Raw genomic sequence first — 27619 nt, 5'->3', positions numbered from 1 at the left:
CACTGGGGTCTCCTTCTCCGTGTAGGCAGAGGTCAGACGTCCCTGCCTCGCTCTCCCCTCCTCCGTTTCCCCACCAACAGCTGTGTCCATCCTTCCGTTGATCAGCGTTTGGGCTGCCACCATGTGGTCATTTACATGTTGCTGCTGTGTGTGTGTCAGTGCCGACGCCCCGGGGCCCATGCATCTCAGGCTGTTCTCGGACCCAAAGTGGGACCCGCCTCTCTTGGTTCCTCTGGCTCCAGGCGTGTCCCTCTCATGTGACCACCTGTACCTCCACTTCCTCCCCAACACCCCTCCCTGAGATGGGGGTCTTGTGGTCTTTGTCAACCTGCAGGCCTCGGATGCTGCCCCAGGGGGCTTGTTTTGCTTTGGCTGACCCCTGTACCCCGGGAGAGGGACCGGGCCTTCTACTCCCGGAGAGCACGGCAGCCTCAGAAACCCACAGGGCCATCCAGCCCTGTCTGGTAGGGTCACTGTGAGTCGACATTGACTCAATGGCAGTGAGTTGGTTTTGGGGGACACCTTACTGGCTTGGATTCCATCTTAGGGGTGGGGGCTGCGCAGGGTTGGAGGCAGGTCAGAGAGTGGCTGGCAGACTAATGACCCCTCTCTGAGAAGGAACTCGGGGGGAGCGGCTGTCTGGAGGGCGTCCCCAGAAAGAAGCGGAGGAGAAGTCTGGGTGAGAATCAAGAAGTGCCACCAAGTGTCTGAAGCCCCTCTTGCTCTGCAGTTCACCCTCTCTCCACATCTGGAGGCAAGCCCTTCCCTCAGCCGGCCAACCCGAGGCCACCAGCCTCTCCACGGCCAGCAAGTTCCGGCCCCAGCCCAGAGCCCAGGCCTCTCCGGCGCAGCCACACCAGCCCAACCTCCTCTCACACAGGAGTGGCCCGGGCTGCCCCTTGGACCTTATGGTATCTCCCCCACCTCGGCCCCACCCATCAGCACCCCATCCCAGCCTCTTCCTAGGACAGGCCCCTCATGCCAGCCCAGAGCCACTTCTAGAAGAACAACTGACTCTACCCCGTCCAGGCAAGTGCTGCTTCGGGTGGAGTTTGACCTCAGCTGGGCCTCTGATCTCCACCATATGCTATTGTTTCCGTGAAGTAATTAAGTCCCTTAATTACAACGTCCCCTTCTGAGGGTTCCCTGGGACTGGCCCTTCCTAGAAGGCCTGCCCATCCCCCACTGGAAGAACAGGGCCTGTCCCAAGTCCTCCACCCTCCACCTGTAAGCTGCCAGGTGCCACCAAGCCAAGTCCACTGCCATCAAGCCCATTCCAACTGTCAGTCTTTACAGGAGCAGACAGCCTCATCATGCTCCCTTGGAGCGGTTGGTGGGTTTGAACTGGTGACCTGGGGGGGAGCAGCCCAATGCAGAACCATGGCACCCCCAGGACTCTTGCTTTAATCAATTATAAGATAAATAAGCCTCACTGCCATGAAGTGCTGCTGATTGAATGTGACCCTGGAGGACAGGGCAGAACTGCCCCATGAGTCTCCAAGACTGTCCCTCTTTACAGGAGCAGAAAGCCCCGCCCTTCTCCCGAGGAGCAGCTGGTGGTTTTGAACTGCTGACCAGTACATGACCACTAGACCACAAGGGCTCCCTCTGAAAGGGAAACAGCCCCCCCTTTTCTTCAACAGGTTGCCACCAGGCACAGGTTCTGGTTTTAATGTAATTAATTCCGGGTCTGCCCTGACCTTGAACCACGAATCCCTCTCCTTTAGCATGGTGGGTACAGGCCCTGCTGAGAGAGAGGGCCCCTTAGGGGAGGTAAAGCTTCCGGTGAGCCAGGAGAGCAGCAGGGAGGGGAGACGGCCCTTCCTTCAGGGCAGAGGCAGAGGGGGGCAAGGAGATGCTGGGGAGCAAGTGAGCCTGGCACCCCTACCCCCACCACGGATGGATCTGAGGCTGCGGCAGTGTGGCTGGTTAGGGTAAGTGGATCCCGGACGGGATGCTTCTGGATCCAGCCTGCAGAGCCAGGACCTTTGAGCTCCTTGCCAGCTGTGGTGGTTACACAATTCCTTGTCTACTTGAAGATCGATGAAAGTGCAGGCGTGCAGTTTAGCCTGTCAGTCACGTCACTGCCGAATAGTACCTCCTGTGGGTGTGGTCTTCTCATAAAGTGGGCCCTGTGAATCTCTCCCCTCTCTCGGCCTTCACCTTTATGCTGTCCGGTCACTCGGAGCTGCCAGAGCCCAGGAGATGCGTCCACAGCCATTGGATGCAAAGCCTCTGCACCCACCGGCCTGTGATCGTCCTCATGCTGCATCTCACATGTGGCTCCTGGGTCTGAAGAGGGACTTGTGCACGAGTATCGGATTGCGGGCTTGAGTTGGACTGGGCTGGGATGGTTTCAAATGCACAATGACTCCTTGATAGAAAACTCTGCCTTACACACATGTGAGCGCCTCTGGGTTGGCTTCCCCAGTCAGCCCGGCCTCACACAGCAGCAAATGTAAGGCAGGGACACACACACACACACACAACCCCCCGCCACCCTCTGACGGCATCTAGACCTGCCCCAAGGAGCAGGGCTCCATCCTGGGCACCTTGGGGCACGGGCAGGACACACCCCTGCCTTGCAGTCAAGGCCGACTCATAACCCCTCTGGGGATGAGGAGCCCTGTCCCAGGGGCTTTCCAGGCCTGTCATCCTCACAGAGCCGAACGTCACATCTTTCTCCAACGACGAGGGGCTGGGGTGCACACACCCCCAACCTTTCAGTCAGCGACCAAGCACTTGACCTCCAAGCCATTGGCGGTCCTCACAGGCCTGCCACCCACTCCCATAGCCCACCCACCCACCCTCCAGGCAGAGGAGCTCACTTATGGGGGAGGCTGTGGCCCAGCCAGCCCACCCTGGTTCAAAGAAATGGAAGCCTGGGTCCAGGTCCTCAGAGGGCCCCTCCCACCCAGCTCCCACCCCACCTCCCCAGGACAGGACAGGCTGAGTGCGAAGGGGAGTAGACAATGGGGTACACCATTTTCCCTGTCTCCTTTGCTCACACCTGTTTCCCCCATCTCCTGCGTTCAGGGCCCTGCAGCCAGCCCAATTCCCTTGGCTCAGACTGTGGTGAGGAGAATGAGGGGCCACACCCCCTGATCCCACCACTACCCGGCAGACAACACCACTAGTTACCACACAGTACACCCAAGCCCAGCCACACCACACCACACCACACCCACAAAGATCATCCGGCTATCTGGGACCAAAGTCCTTCCTAGACTGAGGGCAGGTGACCACAGCTGGCCAGATCTCAGCGCCCAGACTCTCAGCTTCCAGGTCTCAGGCTCCCTGTCGGGCCGCCTCCGTCCCTCCACAGAGATGAAGGGGACCTGGGGGGCTCTGCTGCTGCTGCTGGGCCTGGAACTACACCTCTCACTTGGCATTATCCCAGGTAAGAAGCCCCCCACACCCAACCCCAACAGACGGGTCGGCCTCAGCCTGACCGTGCCTCTGCTTCCCTGTGGCCAGCCGAGGAGGAGCACCCGGCCTTCTGGAACCAACAGGCAGCCCAGGCCCTGGACGCTGCCAAGAAGCTACAGCCCATCCAGGGGGCCGCCAAGAACCTCATCCTCTTCCTGGGAGACGGTGAGTTGAGGGCTGCTCGCCCATCGGGTCCCAACATCCCCGCACCCCCGGCTGCCAATGGCCACAAACGAAGCAGTCTCAGGCTCAAGCCTGACCAGGTTCCATTTGTTCAGGGATGGGGGTGCCCACGGTGACAGCCACGCGGATCCTAAAAGGGCAGTTGAATGGCAAGCTGGGGCCTGAAACACCGCTGGCGATGGACCTCTTCCCGTACCTGGCTCTGTCCAAGGTAAGAGGGGTGGGCGAGAGAACCCAGAGGGTGGGCCTGGGTTCAGGCCAAGGGTGTGCATGGACCCAGGGTCCCAGAGTGAGTGTGTCCTCAAGCTCCACCTGAAGGAACCTCTGTCCCCAGACATACAACGTGGACAGACAGGTGCCAGACAGCGCAGGCACAGCCACGGCCTACCTGTGTGGGGTCAAGGGCAACTACAAGACCATTGGCCTGAGTGCGGCTGCGCGCTTTGAAGAATGCAACACAACCTACGGGAACGAAGTGGAGTCTGTGCTGAGTCGGGCCAAGAGAGCAGGTGGGCAGAGGGCAGGGCGTCTGGGCAGGGACATCTACGCCACCCCAAACTGATCTGCCACCCTGAACCCCCAACCTTGACCTTCTCCCCCTAGGGAAGTCCGTGGGCGTGGTCACCACCACCCGAGTGCAGCATGCCTCACCTGCCGGCACTTACGCGCACGTGGTGAGCCGAGACTGGTACTCAGACGCCGACATGCCTGCCCAGGCCCTGCAGGAAGGTTGTCCAGACATCTCTAAGCAGCTCATCAGCAACGTAGACATCGACGTGAGCACAGGACAGGGCATCCTGAACCTGGGACCTGCCTGGGGGTCCTGGGAAGGGTCAGGGAGAGGGGCACAGGGCCAACCAGGCCCCAAACTCACCTCTCCATTCATTGATCCCAGGTGATCCTGGGCGGGGGCCGCAAGTACATGTTCCCCAGAGGGACCCCAGACCCTGAGTACCCAAGCCAGGGGGGAGTCAGGCTGGACGGCCGGAACCTGGTCCAGGAGTGGCTGAACAAACACCAGGTAGCAGGCCCAGGGGTGGGAGGCAGGGGCTTCCGGGCTGTGGGGTGTGGGCCGTGGGCTGAGCTGCTCCTGTCCTTCCAGGGGGCCCGGTACGTGTGGAACCGCACAGCCCTCCTGCAGGCGTCTCAGGATCCCTCGGTGACCCATATTATGGGTGAGGACCCTCACCTGTCCACCCGCCCTCCTGTCCATCTCCCACCCCCACCTTCCTGCCCATCTCCCACCCCCACCTTCCTGCCCATCTCCCACTCCCCACATCCTGCCCCTGACCCATCCCTGCCGGACTTCCCACAGGCCTCTTTGAGCCAGGAGACACAAAATTTGATGTGAATCGAGACCCCAACCAGGACCCCTCTCTGATGGACATGACGGAGGCAGCCCTGCGGCTGCTCAGCAAGAACCCCCGTGGCTTCTACCTCTTCGTGGAGGGTGAGGGGAGTGGCCGAGGGAACGGGGGTGGAGGGAGCTGGGGACAGGCTGGTAGTCATCCACCTGCCATGTGACCACAGGGGGACGCATCGACCAAGGTCACCATGAAGGCAGCGGCTACCTGGCACTGACCGAAGCCGTCATGTTCGACTCCACCATCGAGAAGGCAGGCAAACTCACCAGCCAGGAGGACACGCTGACCCTGGTCACCGCTGACCACTCTCACGTCTTCACTTTCGGCGGCTACACCCTGCGGGGGACCTCCATCTTCGGTAGGGCACACGGGGCGGGGACAGAGTCGGGCCGGTAGGGCCCGCCTGGGTGTGGTCACTACCATCCACCCCTTCGCAGGGCTGGCGACCAAGAAGGCTTCGGACGGCAAGGCCTACACGTCCATCCTGTATGGCAATGGGCCCGGATACGCTGGCCCCGGCCCCCGCCCTGATGTCAATGAGTCCCTGAGCTGTGAGCGGGGAGCTGCCTGTGGGGGAGGCCTCGGGTGGGGAGTTGGGTAGTCAGGGAGGGCACCGCGGCAGGAACGCCCCCTGACACCCCGCCCCCCCCTCCAGTGGACCCTGAGTACAAGCAGCAGTCGGCCGTGCCCCTGTCCTCGGAGACGCACGGCGGCGAGGACGTGGCCATGTTCGCGCGCGGGCCGCAGGCGCACCTGGTGCACGGGGTGCAGGAGCAGACCTTCGTGGCACACTTGATGGCCTTCGCCGCCTGCCTGGAGCCCTATGCCGACTGCGCACTTGCGTCCCCCGCCGCCACCACCACCCCCACCACCGCCGGGGCACCCCCCGCCACCCCCCCGCGGCCGCTGCTGGTGGGAGCAGTGGCCCTGGTGCTGCTGCTGCTATCTGCCCACTGACCGCCAGGTGCCTGCGCCCACACCAGCGACCCCACCCCTAACTCCCACCTCCCAGTGATCGGGACCCTGCCTCTGAGTCCCTGAGCCCCCTTGGTGACCCCTCAGCCTCCACCTCCTTCCCCAGTGACCCCAGGCCTGCCATCCAATCCCTGTGTCCATTCTTGGTCACTTCCACCCTCCCCTCCGACCGCCTTTCTCCCACCTCCCAGCAACACCAAGCGGCACAAGCCTCCCACTGAGTGCTCCCATAAGGTCCTCCATTGCAGCCGCTGCCCCACAGGGGTCTTGGGAAAGGAGGCAGCCTCCAGTGGGAAATTTCTTGGGACATCCTGGCCGGGCAGGCACAGCTCACAGACTCTCCGCCCCCCAACCTCCAGCCGCCCCAGGACAAGACTGACCAGGGCGCTGCAGCTGGAGGAGCACAGCCTGCCCAAACCGGCAGCTGCTACAGGTCTGGGCCCGGGCTTCCTGCCATCCCTGCCACCTCCCGGGCAGGGTGCAGGCTCTGGGCTCTGCTCCCTGGGGCGCATCACCCAACGCCCACTGCAGCCAGGGCAACAGGGAGGCGCTGGGTTTATAAACAGATTCAAACCCAAGGGGCTGTTTTAAAGCCATTGTTGTGAAAGTGAGCGTACGGAGAGCCACTCTGCTCTCTTCTGAGGAGACTTCCGTGCAAGTGATCCACAAACAAAAGGTTTTAAAAAGAGGCGAGCGGACCCATGGGCAGGCCAGGAAGGGTCTTCTCGCTCAGGCTCCTATTGCTGCCACAGAATCACAGGCCAAAAGTCCATTTCCAAACACTCTTTAAAAAAACAACTGATTACAAAGATCTGCATGTGACCTCCTCCCTGGGGGCGGACAACAGAAAACTGGGTGAAGGGAGACGTCAGGCACTGCAAGATATGACAAAATAATTTATAAATTATCAAGGGCTCATGAGGGAGAGGGGAACGGGGAAGGAGGGAAAAAACGAGACCTGAGGCCAGGGCTTACATGGAGATCAAATGTTTTGAGAATGATGAGGGCAATTAATGTACAGATGAGCTTCACACAATTGATGCATGTATGGATTGTGATAAGAGTTGTATGAGCCCCTAATAAAACAATATTTTTGAAAAGAAAGAAAAAAAAAAGCTGACCCCCTGGCAAGAATTTTCATTCGAAAGGTGACTTTGTTTTCCTTTTTATCAAATGGACCTCTTGACTGAGCTGGAAGGGACAGGGGACGCTTTCGACCCATGTGCCCTGGTCACTCACTTAGAAAATATCGGTACAATTATCTTTAAGAAAGACAAAGATCCCCTCACAGAGGGGTCACAGGGAAGAGATGAGCCAGTCGGGACAGAATAGCACCAAGGAAACACAACTTTCCTCTCCTTCTTGGGTGCTTCCTTCCCCCCACTGCCATGACCTCAGTTCTCCTTACAAATCAGATTCGACCGGAGCATGCACACTGCCACAGATAAGAGCCGGCAATGCAGGGAATCCAGGAGAGTAAACCCCTCAGGGCCAACAAGGAGAGTAGAGATACCAAGAGGATTAGGGGAGGGTGGGGGAGAAAGGGGAATTGATCACAAGGATCAACCTAGAACTCCCTCCCAGGAGGACAAACAATGGAAAAGTGGGTGAGGGGCAACAGAGGATGATGTAAGACATGAAAACAAGAATCTACAACGTATCAAGGGTTCGTGAGGGAGGGCCAGTGGGGGAGGGGGGGGAAGAAATGGGGAGCTGATATCAGGGGCTCAAGTGGAAAGAGAATGCTTTGAAAATGATGACGGCGGCCTATGTGCAAATGTGCTCGACACACTGGAGGGATGTATGGATTGTGATGAGATGTAAGAACCCCCAATAAAAGTAAAAGAAAGAAAGACGGGGTGTGGGAAGCAGGAGGCAGGCAGCGGGTGGGGGTCTCACCATCACCCCATGGGTAGCCAAAGTCTCCATAGTTACTCCTTCCTGCTGCCACATGGAGTCAAAAACTGCCTCAACTTTCCCAGATGAACCAGCCCTTCCCGCCCCGAGAACCTAGGAGGCTGGTGGCTAAAGCGGGTGCTTCATTGGGCTGCTCACCCCCATGTCAGCAGTTCAAGTCCCCCCGTTACTCTGCAGGAGCCGAGGGGGCCTCTCCAGTAGCCAGTGAAGCCTCGCAACCCACAGGGTTGGGCTCCGCCCTACAGGCCGTGGTTCCCTTTGGGGTTCTGATAACTTGGGGCTTGCTGGGTGCCCTCTGGGTGTCACTAAACCCACTGCCATCGGGTCAGTTCCTCCACGTGGGGTCTCAACCGTCCATCTTTACAGGAGCAGACAGCCTCGTCCTTCTCCCACACGGTGGCTGGTGGGCTTGAACTTCCAGTTTTGTGGTTACCAGCACACCGCCTAGCCCACGGCACCACCAGGGCAACCTCCACCAATGGTGCCTTCCAGGCCATCCTGCCAGCTGTGGAAATGCCAGGGTGAGGGCAGTACATGCAGGTTGGCCTCTGGGGTCCCATGGGTGTACCCCGGTGTGTGCCTGAGGGCTAGGCTCAAATGCACTGTGCTCCGTGGCACAGACCATGCCACGCTCCCATGCCCGTGCTCCTTCCAAGGAAGTCAAAGCTCACCCCCCATCACAGGGGATCTGGGAGGACTCGCCTGTGGCAAAGTGGACACTGCTCTGCCACGTCCCTGGGGGCCAGGGGGAAGTGGGTGACCACAAGGGGGATGCCGAGACCTCTGATGAGGGAAAGACAGTCCAGGACAACCCTACTCAGATGGCATCTCCCGGAGCCTGGCATCTCCCTGCCATCGCCCACGGACGTACCCAGAAAGCAAGTTGCCGGTTTGTAAACTCTGGGCCCCAGGCAAGGAGGAAGGACTATGATGAATGTCGCCCCAGACAGGTGGCTCAGGTGAGCTCAGGTGGCCATGTTGGCGAGGTGGTTACATTGTTTTAAAGGACACACCCCAAGGCTGATGAGGCTGTGCAGATGCTGGGTGACGTTGCTGGCGGAGACCTGAAACTCCGTCACGCTGGAGTGAGTGATGCTCCCATCTTTGTAAGAACACCCGCAGGGTGCCCTGCTCCCCGTTAAGTGAAGGCTGGGGCTCACCCCCAAATGGGAGCGCCTGCTCCCATGTGCACAGACCTTGCTGGTCGAAGTGTTTCAGGGCCTAGCTTTCCCAGCAGGAAGTTCGCACGAGGCTGTGTAGAACTAAACCCGTGTACGAGGCTCAGCATAGAGTCCGTCTCTGCGGTCTTCTTCCTGACCCTGTTACGGGCCACGGGAGAGCCTTGCTCTCAGGCCGAGTGCATAGCTAATGACTCGATGCCCGCCCGAACAAGACACTGCCCGGTCCTGCGCCACCCTCACGGGAATCCTAGTGCCCAGGATTCCAGGCACCGGGTCGGTCCATCTTGCTGAGGACCTTCCTCTTGTGCACTGTCCCCCAACTGGACCGAGCATGAAGTCCTGCTGAGGGACTGCTCCCTCCTGAGACACGGACGTGTCGCCATCCTGCCCTCTCAGGAGCTCTCTGGCTGTGCTTCGTCCCAGAACGGTCTGTTTGTCCTTTGGACAGTCCACGGTCCTTTCAGTATTCTTCTCCAGCGTGACAATGCAAAGACAGAGTGTATTAGAAAGTCAACTACTTTAAAACAAGAACAAAAGAAAGTGGATTCCTACCACTCCCCTCGCCAGTCCAGGGAGGGCAGTCTAGCCCTGAGGGACTTGCCTGGGTGTGCCCTTAGTGAAAGTTGGGGCGCTATGGTCGAGGGGTCAAGAGTCTTACCCTGACTGCCTTGGTTGGAGGACCCCTGAACCCATCTTGTAAGCTCTTCTGTCCCGCAGAAAATACAACATGGACCCATCTCTGTCCCGTCCCTGCTGCTGCCGCCCCGTCTGCACCCGTGGTGGACTGAGCTGGTGTCTGTCTCAGGGTATAAAAGAGACCCCAGATCTCAGAGAGAGTCTCAGGAGAACATTGATTAAGTCTTAAACAAGATCAAGGTGAACTGACCCAAGCAGATCATCCAGGGGCGGGAGATCATCACCCGAGGCTGTATAGCAGGCAAGCGTCTGCAGTCATGCAGGGCGGCACTCATGCAGGACCTGAGCGGAGGACAAAGGAAGCTGTCACCGAGTTCTGATCGGTGGCAGAAAAGTGCATCCCAGTCGCAGGCAGGACACAGGAAAGGGACATGTGTTTATCGCTGGCTGCACAGCTTACAAGATAGGTCTGTTGAGGACCAGATAGTTCCTGCCACGTAACATTGTCTCCCACATTCAGCCCAATTTAATAGACAGTCCTGCAATGGTATTCAGTGAACGGCAGTGGAAATCCAGGACCAGAGAGGATAGGATGTGTGTCTGGGAAGAGATTTCACTAATGTTGACGGGTAAACTAGGGAGAGGCAGCCTGCCCTTGGGGAAGGCAATTAACATTGCTTGTGTAGAACCACCCAGTGGGACAATTTATGCTAATCATGTTGCTAATCATGTATGGTGCTTTGGTTTTTTTACTGAATTCCTGTCCCGCCATTGGCCACCCAGGCCTCGTGCTGTGGGCTCCCTGGGCTCCTGAGGACAGCAGCATTCCTGCTTGGCCACGTCAGAAGGCCAGGACTTGGGGTCCCCTCAGAGTGGACCAGACTAATACCTTCAGCACACCAGTCACAGACCCAAGACAAAATTCACTGCCTGGAATCTCAGCGACCCTGTGGGGCAGGGTAGAACCGTAAGCTGTTCGTCCAGGTGGATGTCTGTTTACAGGATGAGAAAGCCCCGCCTTTCTCCGGGGGCGTGGCTAGTGGGGGTTGAACCACCGACCTTTCGGATGGCGGCCCCCACGAGGAAGCACTCTGCCACCAGGCCTCCTGGATTGTAGGTGAAAAGAACTGGACAGCTCCTTGGGAATGGGAGCAGAGACACCCAGGCCTGAGAAGCAAATGACTTCCTTTTTTAAAAAAATTTTTTATGAATAAATCATTTTATTGGGGGCTCTTACAGCTCTTATAACAATCCATATATCAATTGTATCAAGCGCATTTGCACATATGTTGCCATTATCGTTTGTTTCCAAAGCATTTTCTTTCTGCTTGAGCCCTTGGTATCAGCTCCTCTTTTTTTTCCCTCTCTCCCCCTACCCTCGTGGACTCTTGATAAATTATAAATTGCTATTATTTTTCATACCTTACACAGTCCGCTGTCTCCTGTGGAAAATGACTTCTATCCCAAGGTCATTGATGGAGGTCATTGGACTTAGGGTCACATACCTTGCTTCCCAGGTCACCCAACAATCGGCTATTTATGACCGAAAAATACTTTCTGGTTTCCTATTTGTGTTAGGGTCTTGTCCAGCGAGACCCTCACGCGGTGACCCGGAGGGGCAACGAACCTGGATGGAAGAAAGACACAGAGACATGGGGCAAGACAAGTGCTGATCAAGCCCGTTTATTTTGCCAAAACTCTGGGTATATATTCACAACAGAGAAGGAAGTGGGAGGCACATATTGCAATGAAGCACACTGTGTAACAACCGCACACTGTACAACAACCAATCAGCCACATGTTCCCAATAAGGTACAAAGGGTGCGTAACAGTACTCAAAGACATCGTGGTGACGTACGGGTGAACTTATCACTATGTTCCTAATATGGTATATCTGCAGTTCAATGGGTGCTCAGTACTTTGACTAATGGCAACAAGGTCAGTTATCGGAACTGCCCATGCTACTGAGCACGTAGCTTGGAATGTGGGGGCGAAGTTGGGCAGGAAACAAAGCCTTGCTGTTAGAAAGCGGCCAAGTTTCTGCTACGTGTCTGAGGCCAAGGTCTTAATGGCTATCGGCTCCCAACAGGTCCTCCTTTTTTGTTTTATGTATTTAGAAAATGAGAGATTCCCTTAGGGAGTGGTGCCTGTCTTAGGTTGCCAGGTGCGGCTCTGACCCTTACCCGTCTTCGGCTTCTGTGAACGCATCTTATCCACCTTAGGTGGAGGCGAACAAAGGCCTGTCTTAGGTTGGTGTCAGGGGCACCCAGTCTTACCCGTCATTGGCTATCCAACTCATCTCATAAGGGCGGAGGGTCTTACCGGTGACGCATACTCATCGTCAGATACCGAGCCACCCCGACTAATCATCTCAAGGCGATGGTAATGGACCTGTATGGGCTTAGCCTGGATATCCTCTATTTGTTGTTTGATAAAAGACATAAGTTTGTTAAAGATGACGGGCCCCAATGAAACTACAACAAGCAAAACAATTACCGGCCCTATAAAGGGGGGCGAGAAACGAAAATAACGGCGAGGACCACCAATTCATTGAGTTGAGCGAACTTGGGGGCGGGCGTCTGAAATTAAGTAATTCCTTACTGATCTTATTGAGATTGTTTACCCGCTCCTCAACTAATCCAGATGCATTAATATAGTAACAACATTCTTCTTGTAAAAACAGACAAGTACCCCCCTTTTCGGCTGTAATAAGGTCCAGTGCGTGCCAATTTTGCAAAACAACTTGAGGTAAAGAGTTGATTTGTCGTTGGAGAGACGCCAGAGACTGTGCAGACTCATCCAGAGCTTCTTGAAGGCGGGCGGCCAGATCGTTGGTGGCGGTGATAGAATGCCCAAGTGCTCCTCCTCCATAACCAACAGCGGCGACAGAGGAGGCCAATGAAAGGCCCATTAGGACAGGGAGAAAAATAGCTCTTTTTGACTTGGAAAGGGGGTGAGGAGAAATTTTAGATTGAAATTCAGCGGTGGTATAAACAGTTAATTGGGGCACCAGAGTAACAGGCATACACCATAAGGAAGACGGAAAGGAAGCATTCAAATGTTTTGTGAGGGTATGATTACACCAAAAGAAAAAGCCATTGGGCGCAACTGCTTCTGTTGTGAGAGTGAGAGAGTTATTACAAAGGGATGAGGACGGCGTGGAGTAACAAAATGGAACTTGGGTTGTGCCAGGAGGTAAATAAAGGGGAACATCATTGACAATTATAGGAGTTTGGGGAGGCGGAGTGGTGTCAGTATTATTAGAAATAGGGTTGGAGGTTGGGACTGCAGCAAGCGGGGGGGGGGGGGGGTTGATTGCTGCGATTCTGATTCCAAGACAAGAGGTGAAGGTCCACATCTGTGAGTAGAAGGGTTTTCGGGCTAATATAAATTTGTTGAACCTTACGAGTGTCGATATCGCAGTCGGGCTGCCTGCGTTGACCTCAATGCGAGTCATCTTTCTGCGGCGCCGGCAGGGAGTGGGAGGGAACCGCAGCGGACTCAAACTGATCTCCAGTGCTTCTCAGGAGACAGAGATTTCACTGCTCAAAACGGCCGTTCTTCGGGGAAGCAGCGTCCAGGATCGAAGACCCCCGTCGGGCCCCACGTTTGGGCGCCAGTTGTTAAAGTTGTTAGGGTCTTTCCAGTGTAAATATTTAGAACTTTGTGACATGGCTTAGTTCTGTGACATGGTTTTGCCTTAGTGAATGAGCGTGATGGAAATGTGAACCTGCCCAGTGTCCTCCGCTGTGTGCAGGCCGTTAAGCTTACAATCTGCAGAAGATGTCCGTCTAGAAAGCTTCCCGGTGTGTGCACGTTGCTCTTCTCCCACCACTGTGTCGAATTCCATGCCATTGGCCAGATTGGTGGGATTACGACTAGCCTGGCCAACCATTCCGTGAAGGTTGCTTATATCTTTCTCACGAAGCTGATCTGCTGTCTCTACGGTGGACCAGGGCTAGACCTACGCCTTAGAGACATGAGTGGCCTCTGAGCTTGCACGCATTCCTAAGCCCTACTCTAAGAACAATTCGTTCTTCTCGGGTGGCCCTGCTCCCTGACTGCCCTCACAAGGAGAGCCTTGAAGGAAGGGGCGTTCTGGCCGAGTGTGGGGAGGGGACCAGCGAAGAGTGTCCGGGGTCTTACAGGCTGGCAGGACAGCAAGCAGCCATCCAAGCGAGGCATCAACTAAGTCCACATGAAACACGTATCCATCATCCAGAGGGCTCCTGACAGGCAAGTGTAAAGTTTATTGGGGCGCGAAACAGAACCAGAGATCCAAATGGCAAAGTTTTAGAAGCAGGCTTTATTGAGAAGCTTGCGGGCGGGTTCAGCAACTCAGGGTATTGAGCTATTGAAACCGCGCCCTACAGGTGCCGAGGTGCAATTTTTATATGCCACAGAGAGGGCAGGGGGTGGGGGGTTCTATTGTTAGCAGGTGCAGCTGGCGGGCTGCCTGGGATACCTGGTGTTCTGAGCACATTCCGTGCTGACCACGGTCATCCTGCCCTTTGTGGTTATTCCGAGAGGGGTGTTCACCAAGGGAGGGGAAGGGCAGCAAGGGGTGAGTTTGAGAGCTAAGGTGGAGGTGTTGGATTCAAAATGGAGTTCCTCGTGCCAAGACCAGGCAGTAAGGAGGGCAAGACTCCATCTCACGTACCCTGGGCGTGTTCTCAGGAGAGACTGGTCCCTGGGGAAGGACATTGGGCTTGGTAAAGTTGGGGGGGGGGTGGCGGCAGAAGCAGCACTGATGCTGCAAGGAAGGACTTAAACGTGAGAACGGGCTCAAACCTGGGAGCATGGCACAGGACCGGCGCTGCTTCGTCCTGGTGCTCATCGGCTTGCTATGCATCCGGACTGACTCTGTGGCCCATCGCAGTCGCCACCACCTGCTTTGGTGACCAGGTCCAGCGCTCCGTGCCCCATCTCGGGGGCTGAGCTTTGTCCATCACGGAGGATGCCATGATGATCCCCAGAACCGTCTCCCCATGGGGACGCTGTGTCCCTGTCTATGTTTCGTCTGTCCTGTTTAAGACCACAGGTGTTCTCTGGGGATCCTAGTTGACAAAAGAAAGGCATAAAAGGAAGCAGCCGGGTGGCCTTGGGACACCACTCCTCCTGGTGTCATGGGGGTCACACATTGGGCTGCTAATTACAAGGCCAGCAGTTCGAAACCCCCAGCGGGTCCACAGGAGAAAGAAGAGGCTTTCTACTCCTGTAATGGGTCACAGTCTCAGAAGCCCACGGGGCAGCTCGACCTTGCCCTGTAGGGTCACTGTGAGTCGGACTGGACCGGACAGTAGTTTGGCTTATTGCGGGGCATTGAACTAACTGACCTAAAGGCAGGCCTTTGACCCCATCCAGCCTTCCTCCGCCAGTAAGTAACATCGTGATCAAGAGAAAAGACTGGATTGGCTAAGGATCCCAGCTGGCTTGGCTCCACCATCAGTGCTCATGGGAGCAGCAGGCGGGAAAGGAGCCAGGGTGTCACTTCGGGGACTGCAGTGTCCTTTATGTAGGCCTCGCCGCAGGTAAAAGTTGGACGGAGGAGTGGCTGCATTTGCACTGCGAGCGGGTGAGGAATGTTGCAGGCGCCACGGACGGCCCAAGCACCAAGAGGACCGTCAGCGTGTCCCCTAGAGGGGGGCTGAGGAGACCTCATCTCTCTGGGCATGTGATCAAGAGAAACCAGTCCCGGGGGGACAAACAGCAGAAACGTGGGTGAAGGGAGACAGCGGACGGTGTGAAGAGTGAAATAGTGGTCATTTATAATTTATGAAGGGGTCACGAGATGGGGAGGGCGGGGAGGGGAGAGAAAAGGAACCGATACCAAGAGCTCAAGGAGAAAGAGAAGGTTCTGAGAATGAGGATGGCACCATACGGTACAAAACGCGCTTGACACGATGGATGGATGGATGGATGGATGGATGGATGGATGGATGGATGGATGGATTGTTGTGAGAGCGCCCGACAAGGTGATTTATTAAATTAAAACGAGAGAGAACCCAGTTTCTAGAGAAGGAGAAGGACCCCAAGCTTGGGAAAACGGGGTGGAGGCGGCGAAAAAGAGGAAGGGCCTTAAGGAGCTGGCCTCACGATGGGCTCAAACAGCGTAAGGGTGAGGCGGGTGCAGGTCGGGCAGAGGTTTGCTCTGTTGCCCAGAGAGTCATGTGAGTCAGAACTGACTGGCTGGCACCTCACAGCAGTAGCAGTGCTGCGGAAGAAAGGCCTGGTGACCGGCCTGTGTCCCTACAGCCAAGAACCCCACCCACCCTCCCTAACCACCAGCATCTGTTTCTCTCCGTGTGAGCACCTTTCGTCTTTTTTGTTTCTTAATGGTGAGCTCACAAAATGTTTCTCTAGGTGTAACTGACTGACTTCCCTCTGCACAAAATCATCCAACTCCACCCACGCTTCCAGGTGCAAGTGGTCCCCTGTGCGTGTGCGCCAACGGCCACGTCTCCATTTCCCATCCGACAGGCATGGAGGTCGTGTTGCTTGTGTTGTGCAATTGCCATTACGGGACCAAAAGACCCTCCCGCCATGCCTTCATGCCGCCCCAGAAGCAGAGCTCTGGTGGGTCCTCTCCCCAGACCGGAGCCGTGACGTTTTCTATGGACTCATGTCATATTCAGAATCAACACCTTTGGACGATGGAGCTGGTGAGGAGCCAAGAAAGTGCCCCGGATCGCTACAGAAGAAACCGATCTGCCGGGAGGGTGTGCAGCCAGAGGGCCCCGGGGAGACTTCTCTCACACGCCCTCTGGACGTGTGGTTGGGAGACACCAGTTCCTGAAGAAGGACATCGCTTCGTGGCGCTTGGTGGGGGCCCCCGGACAAGGGGTGGATGCAGTGGCTGCAGCCATGGCTCAGACACGAGCACCGGTGAGGGTGGGGCAGGACTGGACCTTACCTAGGGATCCCTCTGAGTCAGAACCGACCCGACAGCACCTAGCACCAAACACATGTGATCTTTCCTGCCCTGGGAGTGGCAGGAGGGAGAGTCATATCAGAAACTCATCTGAAGAAGCATGGTGTTCCGGGCCGCTCCTCTACGCCCGGAAAGTGGACGCCACTTCAGGGAACCCAGCGCGGGTGCCACCGCTGACAGCGTGCCGTCTGAACGACGTGTTTTTGTTTGTTTGTTTGAAAGCATTTTATTGGGAGCTCTCGTCTCATCACCATCCGTCCATCCGTCCATCCGTCCATCCACCCATCCATCGTGACTGGTTCTGGCTTTGGAAGGTTGTACTGGGATGAATGACAGGTGTGCCCTGAACTTCAACCCCTCCTTCAGCAAAGCGAAGGTCACCCTGGGAGATCTGGAGCCCTCCGAGGTCACGGCACCCTTGGGAGGTCACGCTTCCTGGAAGCCGGGAGAGCGGGCTGGGAGCCGGCCCCTGGGAGCCTGTTAGGTACCTCCAAGTGGGTGCCTAAGTATTCGGACCTGAATGCATAACAGGACGCAACCCTGTCCGGTCCTGCGCGGCCTCAGTCACTGTTCCTCTAGAGTCCGTGTGGCAACCACTGTGCCGATCCAAGACCTTGAGGGGCCCCTGTGTGCCGCTGCCCCTCCGTGTTCCCAAGCACGACATCCGTCCCCAGGGACTGGTCTCTCCTGCCCACACGTCCAAGTACATGAGCGAAGCTTCGCCTCTACGCATCCTGTGGTCTAATGGTGTGGGGAGGACAGTTTGGTTTGGCATCTGCCTCAATAAGAGGGGCCCCGGTGGCGGAGCAGGCCGGGCCTCGGGCTGCTAGACAGGTGACGAGTCTTGGAAACCACAGGCGGGCTGGGGTGCGGGTGGATTCTAGGGCTCCCTGGAAGGGAGCTGTGATTGGTGAGAGTGTGGAAGCGCAAGGGTGTTCCTAATTTAGGGTTCAAGAGACCCCATCGCAAGCATAACTAAGAGAGAGAGCACTTTCGAAGTCTTATAAGAGACAAGACAAAGGCAGAGGCATCATCCGGACCGGGAGGCCACTAACACGAGTTACAATGGGGTCTGTGGGTTCCAAATTAAGACGCAAGAGAAATAGGACATGGGGAGGAGGGGGAAGAAGGGGGCAAGAGAAACTGTCACAAAAGCATGATTGGTGGCAGGCGGGTACATGGCATTTAGAGGTGGGAGGACAGAACAGGACCATGATGGGAAGACAAACATCTTTGGGTAGAAGGGCCTATAGGACTGGTCCAGGGCCTTCCGACCTAGGCAGTCAGGGGAGGCTGGCAGGGCAAGCTTGTGATGGTGTGACCCCTGTACTGTCCTCCGTAGAATGACCTCCATCAAGGGCAAACCCGGCAAGCCCCTAAGGGAGGGACCGCTCCTCCCTAGGTTGGCTGGAGCAGGGTGGAGATAATCCACCTTCCAAGGGACTCAGCCTGAGGACAAGATTATCCACAGCCTTGGTTAACGGTCAGACAGCAATCCCTGGAGGCTTAACCTGGGAGGGGGTGGAGGGGACTGGGGTCTCTTGCTGCCATCCACAGACTTTTGCAAACCAGGGTGCTCAGGATTTAAGCTCCAGTACGTTACTTTGAGGACTAAAGTGCGCCTGCCCCAAGCCATGGTATTTTCGCTGAACTCAAATACATGTGAAAGTTGGACGTTGAATAAGGAAGACAGTGGATGTGAATTAAGATGCTGGCAACGAAGACTGAAGGCACCACGGAGTGCCAAAAAAAAATCCCTCAAAAAACCAAACACATCTGTGTTGGGAGAGGCACAGCCAGAATGTCCCTTAGAGGCAGGGATGGCCAGACGGCCTCTTAGGTCAGTGGTTCTCAACCTGTGGGTCGGGACCCCTTTGGGAGTTGAACAACCTTTTCACAGGAGCCGCCCGAGTCATAAAAGTAGCAAAATGACAGTGATGAATAGCAACGAAAATCATGTCATGGTTGGGGGTCACCACCACATGAGGAACTGTATGAAAGGGCCGCGGCCTGAGGAAGGTTGAGAAGCGCTGGGTTAGGCACTTTGGACATGTGGTCAGGAGAGACCAGTCCCTGGAGAAGGACGTCAAACTCGGTAAAGCAGAGGGTCAGCGAGAAAGAGGAGGCCCTCGCTGAGATGGACGGAGCCCGTGGCTGCAGCGCGGGGCTCAGGCACTGCAGCAATCGTAAGGGCGGCCCAGGACTGGGCAGTGTCCCCGTCTGTTGCAGGTCCATGGCACCTACCAAGGACAAGATGGGCAGGACTTGACCGTAAGGCAGCACAGACGCCCGAAAGAGAGGTGGGACGGGCCATGAAAGCTAGGTACCCCTCAAAAGCAAAACAGGATCAAGTGTGTGGGAAGACTCGGCACGGTGGTCGAGTCTTTTAATAAATAAGCTTAACATCAGCGATGACTTCTGCTAAGAGCTTTGTGGAAAGCGTGGGCGACAAGGACAGCCAGGAGTCTTTGATCTGCCAGAGGACAGAGCAGATAGCCTCCTCTGCCGGCGACCTGTCTGAGTCTTGAGGGGAATTCCCGGGCCGGCTTGCTCTTGGTACATGCTTCCGTTTTATCTGTCTGTCTTTCCTGTAGGCAGCCCTCCCCTGAACCAGATGGGGCTAGCTGGCAGATCGCTCCTGTCCTTCCCCTTGATTTCATCTTGGGGGGCTGGTGACCAGAGAGTGAGTGTGGGGTGCTCAAGATGACGTTCGAATGACCAAGCTCACTGCCACCGACTTGAGTCACCCATCTCGACCCTGCAGGACAGGGTAGAATGGCCCCTGTGGGTCTCCCAGGCTGTAGCTCTTTACGGAGCGGAAGGCCCCTCTTTCTCCCCAAGGTGACATCAGGGTAGAACCAGGGCTTACAGGAGGTGCCTGCGGTTTGGGGAACGAACACAGCACACTTCATCCGAGACTGATCTGCCGATTCTCTGACCATATTCTTGACCAAACCCGGAGTTCAAATGCTCGTTCTTCTCCAGTTTTCCTTCTCGGAATGTCCACCTTTCACGTGCATATGAGACAACTGAAAATACCATGCCCTGGGCCAGGGAGAAGGGCCCGCCCAAGCTCCCCTTTGGGGAGGCCAGAAGGGCATGGTGGGGTTAGGGAGAGGCTGGGGAGGAGGGAAGGTGGGCAGGGCATCTGGGGTGCTTGGGGCTCCAGTAGTGTGACTGGTTAGGATGGGCAGAGCTTGGAGGGATGCTTCTGGATCAGGCCATCGGCTCCAGGAACCACTGAGCCCCTTAGCAGCAAACCTAAGGCAGTGAAGGGACAGGGCCTCCAGGACCAGGCTTACCCCTTCCACACACGCCTCCTGGGTTGCACCATCCTGAGGCACCTTGGGGCACAGGCCGACACGCCCCTGCCTTGCAGTCAAGGCCGACTCATAACCTCTCTGGGGACAAGGAGCCCTGTCTCAGGGGCTTTCCAGGCCTGTCATCCTCACAGAGCCGAGCGTCACATCTTTCTCCAATGACAAGGGGCTGGGGTGCACACCCCCTCAACCGTTCAGTCAGCGACCAAGCACTTGACCTCCAAGCCATTGGCGGTCCTCACAGGCCTGCCACCCACTCCCATAGCCCACCCACCCACCCTCCAGGCAGAGGGGCTCACTTATGCGGGAGGCTGTGGCCCAACCAGCCCACCCTGGTTCAAAGAAATGGAAGCCTGGGTCCAGGTCCTCAGAGGGCCCCTCCCACCCAGCTCCCACCCCACCTCCCCATGACAGGACAGGCTGAGTGCGAAGGGGAGTAGATAATGGGGTATACCAGGCATCTCACATCTGTTTCCCCCGTCTCCTGCGCTCAGGGCCCAGGCAGCCAGTGCAGCAACTTGTACCCAGAATGCCACACTCAAGCCTAAAGCAGGCTTCTCAGAGATCCCAAACAAATGAGGCCAATGAGGGGCCACACATCCCCAAGGCCCACTAGTACCAGGCCAATTGTACCTCCACATGCCATTCCACACACCCCTGCCCAGCCAACCCCACCACCCTCATAATGCACCTCAGGCCCAGCCTGAAGCCCCACCCCACCGCTCCAGCTAGCCCCACCTGGTTAGGGTGGGTGCTGTTGTCCTGGGGATTCTTGCCGGCCCAAGAGCCCAGAGGCTGGTAGATTATGCCTTGAGTTGCTAGACCTAGAAAGTCAACAGTCCCCCAGGGAGAAATTAGAGACTGTCAGATTAAGATTTAGTCCTGGAATTCAGTAAGGCCTTTGTATTCCGGCTTTCAGGGTCACCTTGAGTCTGAATGGATTTGGTGATGGGGTTTTGTTTGGTTGGGCTCAAGGGATCACATTGTTGACTCTGGGTGGATCTTTGCTGAAAGCAGAGAGTTCCAGAAAGATGTTTACTTGTATTTTATTATCTGTACAAAGGCATTGAACTGTGCAGACCATCAAAAACTATGCAAAGCCTCGAGAAGGATGAAAACCCCAGAGCTGGGCATCGTGCTCTTGCGGGACTTGTACACGGAGCAAGAGGCGGTTGTGTGACCAGAACAAGGGACTTCTGGGTGGCTTGCAGTCAGGAAAAGCGTGTGTCAGGGCTGCGTCCTCTCAGAGACAGCAGCTGCCCTATGGAAGGAAGACTGAGATGCAAATGCCACAAGCTTGCTTGCTGAAAGTGAGGGGGACTTGAAGCCCTTGCTGATGAAGATCAAGGTGTGCAGCCTTCACTGGGGACTATGACACAATGTAAAGAAGAGCACAGTCCCCACCACTGGACCAGCAGGTAACACATGATCAGTGCAGGACAGGTAGAAGTTGTCCAGGATTCCCTCTCGCTTGGATCCATCATCAGTGCTCATGGAAGCAGCAGTCAAGAGAGCAGGGGGTACGTTCCACTGGGTCCATCTGCTGCACAGACCTCGGTAGAGTGTTGAAAAGCAGGGGTGCTACTGTGAGGCCTAAGGTGCACCTGACCCATGCCATGGAATTCCCAATCACCTCATATGCATGTGAAAGTCATACATTAAATCAGGAAGAACGAAGAAAACCGAATGCATTTTAACTACGACGTTGGCAAAGAAGATTCGAAGTCCCTGGGACGGCCAAAGGAACAGGCCAATCTGTCTTGGAAGAAGTTCGGCCAGCGTGCCCCTTGGAGGCAAGGATGTTGAGACTTCCTCTCAGGTGCTTTGGACGTGTTATCAGGAGAGACCAATCCCTGCGGAAGCACATCATGCTTGGTAAAGTAGAAAGACAGAGAAAGAGAGGAAAGCTTTTGAGCTGGTGGACCGACACAGTGGCTGTAAACACGCCTCAGGCACAAGGACAAGTAAGGGCAGGGTTCCTCCTGTAGTACATCAGGTCGCTATAGACTGAATCCACTCAAGGACGACCAACGACAGATTAATCCTGGGGTGGAAGTTTAGGAGGCTAGAAGGAGATCTGCAGGGTAGCCAGGGGCGCTGGGAGGAGCCAAGAGGCTGGCTGTAAGACCACAGCTTGTATCGGACCTCCTCACCTTCTGAGTTTCCAGCTCCCTGTCGGGCCGCCTCCGTCCCTCCACAGAGATGAAGGGGACCTGGGGGACTCTGCTGCTGCTGCTGGGCCTGGAGCTACACCTCTCACTTGGCATTATCCCAGGTAAGAAGCCCCCCACACCCAACCCCAACAGACAGGGGTCGGCCTCAGCCTGACCGTGCCTCTGCTTCCCTGTGGCCAGCCGAGGAGGAGCACCCGGCCTTCTGGAACCAACAGGCAGCCCAGGCCCTGGACGCTGCCAAGAAGCTGCAGCCCATCCAGGGGGCCGCCAAGAACCTCATCCTCTTCCTGGGAGACGGGATGGGGGTGACTACGGTGACAGCCACGCGGATCCTAAAAGGGCAGTTGAATGGCAAGCTGGGGCCTGAGACACTGCTGGCGATGGACCTCTTCCCGTACCTGGCTCTGTCCAAGGTAAGAGGGGTGGGCAAGAGAACCCAGAGGGTGGGCCTGGGTTCAGGCCAAGGGTGTGCATGGGCCCAGGGTCCCAGAGTGAGTGTGTCCTCAAGCTCCACCTGAAGGAACCTCTGTCCCCAGACATACAACGTGGACAGACAGGTGCCAGACAGCGCAGGCACAGCCACGGCCTACCTGTGTGGGGTCAAGGGCAACTACAAGACCATTGGCCTGAGTGCGGCTGCGCGCTTTGAAGAATGCAACACGACCTACGGGAACGAAGTGGAGTCTGTGCTGAGTCGGGCCAAGAGAGCAGGTGGGCAGAGGGCAGGGCATCTGGGCAGGGACATCTATACCACCCCAAACTGACCTGCCACCCTGAACCCCCAACCCTTACCTGCTCCCCTCAGGGAAGTCCGTGGGCGTGGTCACCACCACCCGAGTGCAGCATGCCTCACCTGCCGGCACTTACGCGCACGTGGTGAGCCGAGACTGGTACTCAGACGCCGACATGCCTGCCCAGGCCCGGCGGGACGGTTGCTCAGACATCTCTAAGCAGCTCATCAGCAACGTAGACATCGACGTGAGCACAGGGCAGGGAAGCCTGAGCCTGGGACCTGCCTGGGGGTCCTGGGAAGGGACAGGGAGAGGGGCACAGGGCCAACCAGGCCCCAAACTCACCTCTCCATTCATTGACCCCAGGTGATCCTGGGCGGGGGCCGCAAGTACATGTTCCCCAGAGGGACCCCAGACCCTGAGTACCCAAGCCAGGGGGGAGTCAGGCTGGACGGCCGGAACCTGGTCCAGGAGTGGCTGAACAAACACCAGGTAGCAGGCCCAGGGGGTGCGGAGCAGGGGCTTCCGGGCTGTGGGGTGTGGGCCGTGGGCTGAGCTGCTCCTGTCCTTCCAGGGGGCCCGGTACGTGTGGAACCGCACAGCCCTCCTGCAGGCGTCTCAGGATCCCTCGGTGACCCATATCATGGGTGAGGACCCTCACCTGTCCACCCGCCCTCCTGCCCATCTCCCACCCCCACCTTCCTCCTCCTGACCCTTCCATGCCTCTTCCCTCCCACAGGCCTCTTTGAGCCGGGAGACACAAAATATGATGTGGACCGAGACCCCAACCAGGACCCCTCTCTGGTGGACATGACGGAGGCGGCCCTGCGGCTGCTCAGCAGGAACCCCCGTGGCTTCTACCTCTTTGTGGAGGGTGAGGGGGCGTGGCTGAGGAAACAGCGGGGCTGGGGGGTGTTGGGACAGGCTGGTAGTCATCTACCTGCCATGTGACCACAGGGGGACGTATCGACCATGGTCACCACGAAAGCATCGCCTACCGGGCGCTGACCGAAACTATCATGTTCGACGACTCCATCGAGAAGGCGGGCCAGATGACCAGCGACGAGGACACGCTGACCCTGGTCACCGCTGACCACTCTCACGTCTTCACTTTCGGCGGCTACACCCTTCGGGGGACCTCCATCTTCGGTAGGGTACACGGGGCGGGGACAGAGTCCAGCCAGCCGGTAGGGCCCACCTGCATGCGGGGCGTACACCAGCTGTGGTCACCCCATCCACGGTTCCACCCCTCGCAGGGCTGGCGGAGGGCAGAGCTACGGACGGCAAGGCCTACACGTCCATCCTGTATGGCAACGGGCCTGGATACGCTTACATTCGGCCGGACGTCAGTGCATCCATGAGCTGTGAGCACGGCGGGGACCGCGCGGGGGTCATAGGGAGGAGATGCCCAGACCAGGGAGGAAGGGGGCACTTGGGGGTGTGGAAGAGACCTGGGGGGTCAGAGAGGGCACCCCTGACGCCTCGCCCGCCCCCCCTCCAGTGGACCCTGAGTACAAGCAGCAGTCGGCCGTGCCCCTGTCCTCGGAGACGCACAGCGGCGAGGACGTGGCCGTGTTCGCGCGCGGGCCGCAGGCGCACCTGGTGCACGGGGTGCAGGAGCAGACCTTCGTGGCGCACGTGATGGCCTTCGCCGCCTGCCTGGAGCCCTATGCCGACTGCGCGCTCACGCCCCCCGCCACCACCGCCGGGGCACCCCCCACCACCACCACCATCGCGCCCCCCCCCACCAGCCCCACCACCGCCGGGGCGCCCTCAGCCAGCCCCCAGAGGGGGCTGCTGATGGCAGCCATGCTGCTGCTGCTGCTGCTCAGAAGATTGGTGTGTTGACCGCCTGGCGCCCGTGCCCACACCAGCAATTCCAACCCCCTCCTCAGTCACCCTAGGGCCCGCCTCCCTCCGCCAAGCTCCGGGCCCCACAGAACCCCCAGCCGTGCTCCCCAGAAAGACTTCCGTTGCAGCCGCCACCCCGCAGGAGTCCTGGAACAGGTGGCCACACGTCCTGCAACTCCATCCCGGTGAAGTATTGTATGCTAAGCAATGGATTAAAACTGGAGTTAATGTTCACAGCGTGTGGTTCTGGAAGTGTGTGTGGGTGGATGTGGGGGAAATGTGTTGAGTCACAGCAGGCTCCTGGGGGGGGGCAGGTTTGAGGGGTCCTCCAGGCCCAATACTCACATGAGCCACAGTCAACAGGTCAAAAACATCTGTTTTTCTTTTTATCAAACGGACACCTTGGGAGGCGCTAGATTGGGTAGCTAACCTCATCTGACAGAGCAGAAGATGGGGCTTCAGCCCCCTGAGCCCCAAAGGCAGTTCTAGTTCTTCCGGAATGGGCAGTGTTGGAACGGGCTTGATGGCAGTGGGTTTACTTGGGGGTTAACCACAGATGACTCAAACCCAGAGCTCTACCCTGTCCTACCAGGGTTGGAATAGACTCCATGGCAGAATATCCTTAAAATCTCTCTGCCTCTGCCTGGAGCCCCTTTTGTAAGCAAAGTGTCCTCCAGCGACAGGACAGTTCCACCCTTTCCCTGCTGACACTTTGTTGAGAGTGTGTTCCTGTGTGTGTATCCACACGCATTTTGCTTTGTGTCTTTCCTGATCAGAACAGAATCCGGCAAGCAGATCACCGGAGGCATACTGTAGTAAAGCCTCCTACACGGAGTAATTGACTCCAACACTTGTCTTCCAGCCCAGGCAGTGTTTTCTCTATCTCGGTATTTGTTGACAAAGATGCGCCTTTCGGTTTGTCGACAGATCATTTTCTGCTCATTCTTGCTGCCATTTTCAGTGCAGCAGAAAGAATAAGTGTTTGCCTGGTGGTAGAATTTTTTTTTTCCTGCTGCTGCTACTAGTACACGGGGAACTTCACAAGGGCTTTCCAAATATTTATCCTTGCTTAGGGAAATAGCAAAACATCACTTTATACACTTGTGGGCAGGAAAAACCAAAAGCTAGCCTAGGCTTGTGTTTGTGGTCGTCAATGCCTGGCCAGCCTGGTTGGTTTTCTTGCTGTGATGGACAAATCTCGTGAGGCAAAACACACTCCGCAAATGTCCACAGTGGCCAGAGCTGGCTGGCCCTTCAAGTAGGTTTTGGGGTTCGTTTGGTTCGGTCGGAGGTGGGTGGTTATTGTGAACGGGGGAAGTGTCTTACCTGGGAACAGAGGAGTCTAAACTGCAAGGTCAACAGTTCAATCCCACCAGCCTCTCTGCAGGAGAAAGATGAGTCTGCCTGCCCCTATAGAGATCTACAGCCTCGGGAATCAATGCAGGGTGTCTAAGTCCGATTGAACCCAATGTCAGTGAGTGTAGGTTTATGTGGGGAGGGGGGTTCTTGAGTCATTTTAACAAAGCTAGATACTTATAATCTGTGGATCCAGGTGGCCGGACACAACCCTCACAGGTAATCCACTGGCCATGAGCAGACAGGAATGGGAGCGGGTGTTGTACCTCCCTTTTCCTTCAGGGGCCCTAGAAGGGGTGGGGGAGGGGGAGGTAGGACCCTAGGAGGGGTGGGGGAAGGGTGGGCAGAGACTAGCTGGCTGGGACAGAGCCTGAATCTAGGTATTCAGTATGAAACTCACACCCAGCCAAGGGCTGGCATGAGTTGATGCCGGCTCACGGCGCCCCCGTGTGTGCCCTGGCAGAACTGTGCTTTCCAGGGCTGATAACCAGGTTTTCCTGGCATCGGGCTTTGGCTGGGTTCGAACCGCCAACCCTGTGTTTGAGTGCAAACCACTCACACCAAGAGCCCCTGTGTTGCTGTGGAGTCATTGTCTCCTGAGCAGCCCCTTCGCCTCAGCGGGTCCCAGGGCTGTGACTTGGTGTGTTGGTGAGATCCCGTCAGTGGGTCACGCTGCGTGTGGTGGGCACTGAGGAAGCCTGGTCGCTTTCCTCACACCGTCTGAGACCTGGGATGCCAGGATGCCTTGACTATGGTGCCTCCCCTCTCCTGGTCCTAGCTACACCAGCGCCCCTGTCCTGGGTGGGACACAGCAATCAAAACTCAAACTCACTGCTATCGAGTCGATTCCAATGCCCATGACCCTAGAAGACAGGGCAGAACTGCCCATGGGATTTCCTAGAGTTTTGAATTTTTTCGGAAGTAGACAGACTCAGCGTGCTCCCTCAGAATGGCTAGCAGGCTCGAACAGCTAACCTTGTGGCGAGCCTCTCTGTGAATAGCTTGAGACCTTCTTCCTGAGCTTAGGGCTGAGGTGGAGCCCCGCTGGCTGAGCATTTACTCACAGTTGCCGATTGGCAGCCCCCCACCCCCACCCCAGGGACCTGGGAAAAGGAGTAATATTTCAAATCGCACCTTTGACGTAAGGTGGCCCCTGGGCCCACTTAACTGCAGCGGAGGCACAGCACCCCTGCATGCTAGAAATGTACACACAGACTGCAGCAACGGGACGTTTCCCTAGATGTCACCCTGCCCTGGGAATGCCCAGTAGGTGCCCACGCCTTGGCACTGAGCCCAGAAGCCAGTCAGGTGTCGCTGAGCCACCCCTGGAGAGGAAGCAGCCACTCTTGCTCCCAAATGGCGAGGCCCGGTGTGCATGGTCAGCGCCCAAGCCAGGTCTGGCACTCTGCATGTTCCTGGCCTGCCAGCTCAGCCCCCTCCCCCCGCCCTGCAGGAGACGGTACCTCCCAGGTGAGGGTGCCAACCCCAGGAGCTACAGTTCAGACCTCCCTGCACTTCCCCCAGCAGCAGCCCCTGCGCCAGCTTGGTCCCGCAAGAAGGCGGAGAGCTTT

At 57.0% G+C, this 27619-nt stretch overlaps 2 protein-coding genes across 2 annotated transcripts; both read left to right on the top strand.

Annotated features, from left to right (window-relative positions):
* The first annotated feature begins 3327 nt into the window (after positions 1–3327).
* On the top strand, positions 3328–5933 carry LOC142424821 (intestinal-type alkaline phosphatase-like). Its single transcript, XM_075530150.1, has 11 exons — positions 3328–3400; positions 3478–3594; positions 3708–3823; positions 3947–4121; positions 4216–4388; positions 4508–4633; positions 4715–4787; positions 4928–5062; positions 5143–5334; positions 5414–5527; positions 5632–5933. Exons 1-11 carry the CDS (start codon positions 3328–3330, stop codon positions 5931–5933), a joined length of 1596 nt encoding a protein of 531 aa, XP_075386265.1.
* A 16205-nt stretch (positions 5934–22138) lies between these two features.
* LOC142424820 (intestinal-type alkaline phosphatase-like) lies at positions 22139–24689 on the top strand. Its single transcript, XM_075530149.1, has 10 exons — positions 22139–22211; positions 22291–22523; positions 22647–22821; positions 22916–23088; positions 23208–23333; positions 23416–23488; positions 23581–23715; positions 23799–23990; positions 24098–24205; positions 24343–24689. Exons 1-10 carry the CDS (start codon positions 22139–22141, stop codon positions 24687–24689), a joined length of 1635 nt encoding a protein of 544 aa, XP_075386264.1.
* The last annotated feature ends 2930 nt before the right edge of the window (positions 24690–27619 follow it).

Source organism: Tenrec ecaudatus, chromosome 13 (genome assembly GCF_050624435.1).
Source record: "Tenrec ecaudatus isolate mTenEca1 chromosome 13, mTenEca1.hap1, whole genome shotgun sequence".
Lineage (NCBI taxonomy): Eukaryota > Metazoa > Chordata > Mammalia > Afrosoricida > Tenrecidae > Tenrec > Tenrec ecaudatus.
Note: the sequence above shows the minus strand (reverse complement) of the source record. Positions and strands in the feature narration are given on the sequence as shown.